We start from the raw sequence: 9,334 nt of genomic DNA, 5'->3' as shown, positions 1-9,334 counted from the left end.
AATGCAGACAACAGTTGCACCATCGGAAGACAAAAGCATTTGGTGTTTCATCATAGTGGTCTCTGACTTGTGGCCAGACTCCCTCAAGCGGAACAAACTTACATTTGCGCCTTCAAATACTGATTTGAATGCAATTGAGAAAACAGAAGTGTCATTTTTTTTTTGTAATCAGTTAGATTACACTTCCCAACCCTGCAGAGTTCCTAGGGGAGCCTCCCCGTTCCTGGTTAGGCTTAATCTCATTATAAGGGATTCCCCAGTAGGGAGTGCCATTAGTGCGCCCGAAACGCCGCAGTCCACTGCCCAGGTGCTAAACTTTCGAAATTCGATTCCGTCGCTGTCCACTTCAATGGGCCTGAACTTCTGAATTTCGATTCTCTCACTGTCCACTTCAATGGTGCTGCACTTCCATAGTCCGGTTATGTCGCTGTCCACTTCAATGGTGCTGAATCTGAATCTCCGTTTGTACAGCTTGTTGGGTGACTCTGACTGATTTCACTTGACTTTCAATGGAATATATGATGTGTAGGGAATATTAGGTGTTGCATGCTTCAACACTGCAGAGCAGGTAGTCTATCATCACTTTGCTGTACTCGTCTGCTACTATCGTGTTAATCCCAGTCATCTCGCACAATTTTGGTGTGTAGCCATGTGCATAAACCCTGCTTAATGCAGTTGGCTTTTTCTAGACGAGTAGGCCTAGTGATATTCCAAAACGTTCATGTGGACTCAGTTGCATGTTCTTTCAACAAGTGCAGTTACAGGTGTAACTGTGATCAAAATTGTTTGCTTTTCCATTATGTGTTCACTGGTCTATTCATGTTTCACTGTAAGATGTCTCCCATTCTAAGGTATTGGATCTCCATTCATTCTCTGGTCATATGGGCAACCCCTGGGCATACGCCCAACAAAACAACCCGAAAAGAACCTTCACCCTTTATCCAATAGCCTAATTCAGATACCCACCACGCACCCATTCCTCGTAGCTCCACCTATCCCTTTCTCATTCTACCTCGGTCCCTCTTGTATAGTTATTATGTCTGTCCCCCTGTGGACCACTGTTTCTCCGAGTACTGCAGCAAGACTAAGCCTGCTATAAATCACATTGCATTATCACCGCGCCGTTTTCGCCTCGCGCTTTTACCCGCCCACCATGCACCTCGGATTGGCCAGTCCGCGTCCTTTCCCACCCTCTCCGAGAGGGGCTGCAGTGCAATAGTAGCTCCCGCCCCCTTCCTTGGTGGCGATGATTGGAAGAAAGGAGTTCTCCTTGAACTGTCAATCATTCATTTTCTTGCGCGCTTCGCATTTGTTGTTTCTCTGAGCTATGCATTGAGTGCAGGGCGACAAGACGCGCTGCATACCGACAGAGATAGAGGAGAGTAGGCTAATTACGGGACGAATTGGCTACTACAGAACGCACATATTGTATCCATTAGTTTGCAATGTTCTGTCGAATATTTGGCAGACAACAGTTGAGTATTTACCGTTGTGTCTAGGTGCGCATTTGAGCACATTTTTGCTCTCCAAACCATTGAAAACAACATTAATTCAGTGTCTGGAATATTTGAGATTTTTGCACCAGGATTTTGTCATTTGGTATTCCCTCTACGTCTGCGAAAACATCAACAATCCCTTCTTTGGCTAAGGGGGATCATCAACGAGAAAAGTCAAGGGGATAGACTCATGTTTTTGTTCAGTCACGTAAAAGCAGTTGGTTATTACTGTTGGACATAAATAAAACACACCAGGTAGATCTTTTTACATTTTTTTCTTGCAAAGGCTCCATACAAGGGGACTACACCGGTATTCTACTACGAAAACAACAACTAAAAATCCATCGAAACATCAAAACATGAGCTGCCCAGTCTTACGAAACGTGTTCGCTGGTTTGCTCCTCGCATTGCTGTCGAAAGGTAAGTTCTAGTACGCTACTTTGATTTGATGTTGCCGCTGGATTGGATCCATACGTGCATCGTCCCCTTCATTCTCTCTGGTACGGTGCTGGAGGTGAATACTAATGCCGAGGCTTCGTGATGGGGGTCTACCTGCTTATGAATCATGCGTGTGTGTGCTACAGTGCACACTCGGTTTTCATTTGCTCACAGTTTGGAGAGTGAGAGATAGGGAGGGCGCGCGCGCGAGAGAGAGAGAGAGGTGTGAGTGGATGAAACAGTGAGTGTGCGTTAGCATGTGGTAGGTATAGGCTACAGCCTTTGCGCAGCGCACGGCTCCATCTTCAGCTTGCTTGTAGCCTACGAGTGGTGCATGTTAACATATTTCACTTCAGAATTCGAGACACCCCGTCCCCATCCTCTCTGGTCTATCAGAAGGCGGGCGCATTCCAATACGTGACATGATTGATCTGGTGGTAAACCGGCGCACATGACGTTCGTAGAGTGGCGCTCACACTGCTCCTACATACTTTCCGATGCAGTACAAGCAGTTGAGAAGAGTGTAGCAAAAAAAAATAAAACATTTTCTGCAAAGTTGAGAGATAACAATAGACAGAGAGATAGAGCTTGGAGCATTCCAACACGTATAGGGCACTCTGTACAGTGTAGCCTAGTAACCTTCACTACTTTCCCTCGCCGTGGCTAATTATTTATCCACCACATTGTCTGTTGCTTTTAACGTTTTCAAAGATAATTGTAAGATAATGGCGGTGCTCCCTTGTACATCCGGATGATTCATAGGGGATTTCAGTATGCTTCGTTATTAATTCCACAAAGGATGGAGGCGCCTCATAAATTGGACAATGGTTTATTCTGTGTGTTGTGCAATGTGCACTGCAGAGGATGGGAAACTTGGGCATCACAAAAGTGCTATGTCATGTGGAGTGCCTGAAGATAAATAGCATTGCAATATAAGTTACAGCCCTACTGCTTTTCATTTCCTACAGTGGCCTATATTATAACAATCTTGCAGGTTTGTTGTATCTCAATCCACACACTGTTGATGTTGTTGTAGATTCTCTTATGCCTCCCCCCGCGCTCCTTCCAACATCTGGTGCGCCCCTTTGCGCACGTGCGTGACGCAAACCACATATTAAACCACACATTAAACCAGACATCACACATGCGTGCCTCGATTACGCTCCCTCATTACCTGTGGGAAATCATGAATTAAATAAATAACCTGGCCTTAATAACAATAATTGATGTGTCAGTGTAATAAGATGCTATAATTGCTCATAGATGCAGGCAGGGCCGGGGTAGATTCCTACTCCCATGTTCCTTCAGTAGGGCCTAGGTTACATCAGGAATGGGGCAGATGGACAGCCCTGCAAGACACAAACACCAAACAGAACAGCATGAAACCATATGATTACAGCCCATATTGGGTTCACAGTACCAATTCACAACCTGCTTTTAAGATTCTAAGGGCATATGAATTGATTGAGCTAAAATTGCATTTTACAAACCTACCATATCCACATGTTCTAGCACTAAACTGTACAGTTGATGAATGAATCCTAGAGAGGCCATATTCTTGTTTTAGTGTGTCGCACATTAAAAGTTATGGTTCGCAGTTGACTGAGAATACTGCATATAAGCGTCATCTTCGTTCTGTGTGGTACATCGACACTACAGCATGACGTTGACTGAGAGTATATCATTGCCGTCTTTAGAAAATGATGTAGCCAGTTTCCCGGCTGCTGCTACCGCCACACACCCACTCATGTGGAGGCATGCATGAATGATGAGGGAGGAAGGATGGAACACAGCCATTAAAAGCCTGGTCAGCTCCCTGTTAAATCATGCAAGGTGCCCCAAAGACGTGAGCACGTGTAGTGCTCATTGGAGTGTGTCAGATGGAGTCCTCACTCCCAAATTGACCCGTAGTCCCTATAGCGGTTACATCCTATGCACCTGTGTAGATCTGTGAGGACTGAATAGGTACTCCTATAGCTTGTCAGGGAGCTTAGACCTATACAGTACTCTCGGATATACAAAAATGCACAGGGTGTAAGGGCTGGGGGCGGGGGGGGGTTTGGATTTGGATTGGGCATATCATTCTCCGTTGCTATTTGGGTCATTTATAAATCAAGCTTGCACTGCTTGATTGAAGCTACATCCATTTAGTCATTGATCAGCACTCCTGTTAGGCTGATATTACCATTAGCTACGAAGTGTCAAACATCATGTTGGTTTCTGCTGACCTGTGCAGTGACGTTCGAAGTTGTAGCTGTTGCGTCTCTAAGCACAACGCCTCGTGAGCATTCTGAGGAGCACCTAATGTGCTATGGACCTTTCGGCTTAATGGCTTTGGCTGTATTGGACTGAGAGATGCTAAGTCATTAGTTTCCATCCTCAGACAGAGTGATAACCAAGGTGGTATTCATTATGGCACACAGTAGCAAAATGTTATGCAGTGGAACATGAAAACTAATGTTTCTTATTGGACAAGTTCAGGTAGTTCCTCCCTGTTTCAGTCTGTTTTTTATCCGTTTGCTGCCTAATGAATTTTATGTGGTTATTGTTCCTAAGGCAGAGAGGAGTGCCCCGTAGCAAAACGGTTTACAATGGAACACAAAAACTACTTCTCATTGGACAAGTGCCTAAATTAACAGGACCCAGTTCTCCTAAACCTTTCTTGTCTATGTCTGAGATGGCACGCTGAGAGACTTTGCTTCCCACTCATTTTCTCAATGAAAGCTAACTAAGCCTGAGAATATAACTACACGCCCCCACACCAAATGAAACCATTTAGACTCCACAACGAGGATCGCTGTTGTGACAGACACCTGTGGTAAGTATCTGATTACGAGGTTCATGTTAGCATGTACTTTACTTGTAATGATAAATATGCTGCGGTGCTGCTAAAGATTATATTTCATGGTCTAGGAATAGGAGATGCTTATTTACGACCTCATGATGTATGTCAGTAACACAAGCTAGCAACCGCACAAAGACATAGCACCTGCTTCTATACAGATTCACATTCTAGCACATGCTCCTACACAGTAACACATTCTATCTGATTACATATCTGTATGCTGAGAGAAATGGCCTTAAGTCAAGGTCACAGAGCAGCATAACCTGACATTTGACCTTTGGTCTTTACCTTGGTAGCAGACCAAGCTCAATCAAAAGTTCTCTAATCCATTTGGTGCACTACATAAACCTCTCTCTACTTTTCCACATTACAGTCTTTTATCCCTCTCAGACACGTCATCCTTAACCTTTGAAAATACTCTCCTTTATATCGCTGAAGCCATTTTCAAACAACCCAACAGATGCTTCTAGCGCCGAACTACTCCAAACTAGCATCCACAGGACAAAAGGTGTCCATAATGAATCAAAGGGTACAGGTGCAGGTAGCTGGAAGTGTTACGGGGCATATCGGGCGCAGGTAAAACAGGCGGGTCGCTGCGTTGCCCGCGATCCCTCTCGTTACAGTGACATATGGGGGACAAGTGGGGTCAAGGCGCGTGGCACATTGTGGCACATGTTGATGGCATGGCCCCCCTGTTTGTGCTCGGTCAAATCACCGGCTTTGGCTGGGAGATGAAGAGCTGCAGACGCTTCTGTGTGCCAGCACCAACAGATGCCTCGAGCTCCTAATCTGGAGGGGCCTCTCTTCCCCTCTTTTCTGCCTCCCTCCTCCCTCCTCCTCCCCTGCCTCCCCTCGTTTGAAAGCCACCATTTCTGTGCCGCCGTTGTTCTCCAAGCCTGGCTTGCATATGCTCCTCTTTTTTGGAGCCTGTATTTGTTTGCCTTTTTCGCTTTTCTTCTTCATCTGTTGCCAGACACCATTGGATGTGAGACTGAGAAGCCCAGGGTTTGAGTCTCTTGGAGTTGCTCTTTTGGAAAGAGAAGTAGGGATGCTGGATGCTGAGGGAAGTACAGTTCAAGTCAGAAGTTTACATACACCTTAGCCAAATACATTTAAACTCAGTTTTCACAATTCCTGACATTTAATCCCAGTAAAAATCCCCTGTCTTAGGTCAGTTAGGATCACCACTTTATTTTAAGAATGTGAAATGTCAGAATAATAGTAGAGAGAATCATTTATTTAAGCTTTTATTTCTTTCATCACATTCCCAGTGGGTCAGAAGTTTACATACACTCAATTAGTATTTGGTAGCATTGCCTTTAAATTGTTTAACTTTGGTCAAAAGTTTCGTGTAGCCTTCCACAAGCTTCCCACAATAAGTTGGGTGAATTTTGGCCCATTCCTCCTGACAGAGCTGGTGTAACTGAGTCAGGTTTGTAGGCCTCCTTGCTCGCACATGCTTTTTCAGTTCTTCCCACAAATTGTCTATAGGATTGAGATCAGGGCTTGTGATGGCCACTACAATGCCTTGATGTTGTTGTCCTTAATACATTTTGCCACAACTTTGGAAGTGTGCTCGGGTTCATTGTCCATTTGGAAGACCCATTGGCGACCAAGCTTTATCTTTCTGACTGATGTATTGAGATGTTGCTTCAATATATCCAAATCATTTTCCTCCTCATGATGCCATCTATTTTGTGAAGTGCACCAGTCCCTCCTGCAGCAAAGCACCCCCACAACATGATACTGCCACCCCCGTGCTTCACGGTTGGGATGATGTTCTTCGGCTTGCAAGCCTCCCCCTTTTTCCTCCAAACATAACGATGGTCATTATAGCCAAACAGTTCTATTGTTGTTTCATCAGACCAGAGGACATTTCTCCAAAAACTGCATTCTTTGTCCCCATGTGCAGTTGCAAACCGTAGTCTGGCTTCTTTATGGCTGTTTTGGAGCAGTGGCTTCTTCCTAACTGAGCGGCCTTTCAGGTTATATCGCTATAGGACTCGTTTTTACTGTTTTACTGATACTTTTGTACCTGTTTCCTCCAGCATCTTCACAAGGTCCTTTGCTGTTATTCTGGGATTGATTTGCACTTGTCGCACCAAAGTACGTTCATCTCTAGGAGACAGAACACGTCTCCTTCCTGAGTGGTATGACAGCTGCGTGGTCCCATGGTGTTTATACTTGCGTACTATTGTTTGTACAGATGAATGTGGTACCTTCAGGCGTTTGGAAATTGCTCCCAAGGATGAACCAGACTTGTGGAGGTCTACAATTTCTTTTCTGAGGTCTTGGCTGATTTCTTTTGATTTTCTCATGATGTTAAGCAAAGAGGCACTGAGTTTGAAGGTAGGCCTTGAAATACATCCACAGGTACTCCTCCAATTGACTCAAATGATGTCAATTAGCCTATCAGAAGCTTCTAAAGCCATGACATAATGTTCTTGAATTTTCCAAGCTGTTTAAATACACAGTCAACTTAGTGTATGTCAACATCTGACCCACTGGAATTGTGATACAGTGAATTAGTTATAAGTGAAATAATCTGTCTGTAAACAATTGTTTGCAAAATTACTTGTCATGCTCAAAGTAGATGTCCTAACCGACTTGCCAAAACTATAGTTTGTTAACAAGAAATGTGTGGAGTGGTTGAAAAATGAGTTGTAATGACTCCAACCTAAGTGTATGTAAACGTCCGACTTCAACTGTATATATAGCAGTGGCCTTACATAAAACAAGTTAGCTGTGTGCTATTTCACATTTTCAATTAGATTTTTATAAGGCCCTTTTAACATGAACAATTGCCACAAAGTGTTTTCCAGTTGTATGTGGGGAATGTGAGACTGTGTACTGGGGTTTGTGCTATGGATGATGTGCTTCTACCGTATTACCCATGCTGGATGGAGAATTGACAGATAGCCTTGTGTGGTTCGAACTAAATCAGGAAGTGTTGCTATGGAGAGGGGCACCATGGAGAGAATGGCCCCAAGCGTTTCTGTGGAATCTTCCACTTTTCCACCCCTGCCTATTACTGACCTTATCTTGGCTTAAACATGACTGGCCTTAGGGGCTATTCCATCCACATCTACATCCAAATATGTTTCTGTGGGTATTTGGATTGTTTTCAACCGGGTGAGGGTGGTGAGATGCTGGCCTCTGGAATGGTGTTGTAATGTTAGTGGCTTTCAGGCTGGAACAGTGACTTGGGGTCATGGGGTCAAACTCTAGATGGGCGCTCTGAGTGCGGAGAGGAGGAGGGGGTGATGGGTGATGGGTGATGGCAGTTCTCCGTCACCTCATTGCCCTGTAGATTTCCTGCTGTGAGTTTTGATAAACACTTCACTGGCCTCCCATATTGGGTCTGGCGAGGCAATTATACATAAGTGTCAGTCCCATAAATAATGATTACAGCCAGGCTTGTTTGTAATTATAATCACAGTTATTATATATGGAGTTCAATGCAATGGAAATGAACCAGGATCACTTTCAATGTGGGACAGGTTCTTTTACTGTGTTTAATTACAGTAATACAGTGTAATACTTCCCTTCTCTCCCACCCCGCCTCCTTGTCCTATTCCCAGCTCTACCCCAGCGGCCAGCGCTGCCCTGTGCATGAATATGTGCATGAGCAATGGGCCCTCAACCTAATAGTAATGAAAAAAGGCCTATGTTTTATTTAACGCAGGAAGAGAAATGCAATTCAAGTGGCAGCAGAATGGATGTGGAGGCAGAGAGAAGTGCGATATATACTGTATACCATATACCCCCCCCCCCACACACACACACACACACACACACACACACACACACACACACACACACACACACACACACACACACACACACACACACACGCACACACGTACACACGCACACATGCACATACACACACACACGCACGGTCATAAACACACACACTCAAACACCGCCTTTATAGGGCCTCCCGCAAGATGAATTTAAACAATTCCCCCAGTGAAGGTGCGAACAGTAAATCAATGAAGCCCATCGGAGCCAGGAGCACCCAGCCTTGAGAGGTAGAGAGGAACATCTATATATTCATACATCTTTGTGCACATAAATAACTATCATTGATCTCTTATCAATACAGGCATATAGGGAAAATCGAATATGTCTCTGGCACAGGCTAAATCCTCATTCCTATCTTTCTGGCTCTGAGGCGCCGAGGCTTTAGCCAGGGCATGTAGATTGAGCTATCTGGAGAGAGACAGAGAGAGACAGAGAGAGATAGGAGAGGGTGAGATTTTACCCCCCTCTATCTCTTGTCTTTTTGTGTGAGGGAGTTAGTATCGTTGGAAACACAATTCAGATTAGAGCAGCCGCTGCTTCTTTCTCCTGTGGGAGCTGTGAGGGACCCGGGTCCCGCTTCTCTCCCTGTCCTCATTACCAGAGACAAGAAGCTTCGCTGGCAAATCAATGGAAGAGGCTTAGGAAACTAATGCAGCCTGGTCCATGCCTGATGGGACTGTGGGTGTGTGTGTGTGTGGGGTGGGGGTGGGAGGGGTGTTTGTGTGTGTGTGCGTGCGTGTGTGCGTGC

General features: G+C 44.9%; 1 protein-coding gene across 2 annotated transcripts in view; it reads left to right on the top strand.

Annotated features, from left to right (window-relative positions):
• The first annotated feature begins 1,310 nt into the window (after nt 1-1,310).
• LOC106605157 (igLON family member 5) overlaps nt 1,311-9,334 on the top strand; it is a 157,390-nt gene continuing 149,366 nt past the window's right edge. Inside the window, exon 1 of one of the 2 annotated variants that reach the window (XM_082975290.1) lies at nt 1,311-1,916. In XM_082975290.1, coding sequence (XP_082831416.1) covers nt 1,856-1,916 — 61 coding nt within the window. In that variant the 5' untranslated portion in view covers nt 1,311-1,855. The remainder of the gene's footprint in view (nt 1,917-9,334) is intronic. The other variant, XM_014200521.3, reaches the window with a different exon arrangement.

The sequence above is a fragment of the Salmo salar genome, chromosome 05, assembly GCF_965601325.2.
Source record: "Salmo salar chromosome 05, fSalSal1, whole genome shotgun sequence".
NCBI lineage: Eukaryota > Metazoa > Chordata > Actinopteri > Salmoniformes > Salmonidae > Salmo > Salmo salar.
Note: the sequence above shows the minus strand (reverse complement) of the source record. Positions and strands in the feature narration are given on the sequence as shown.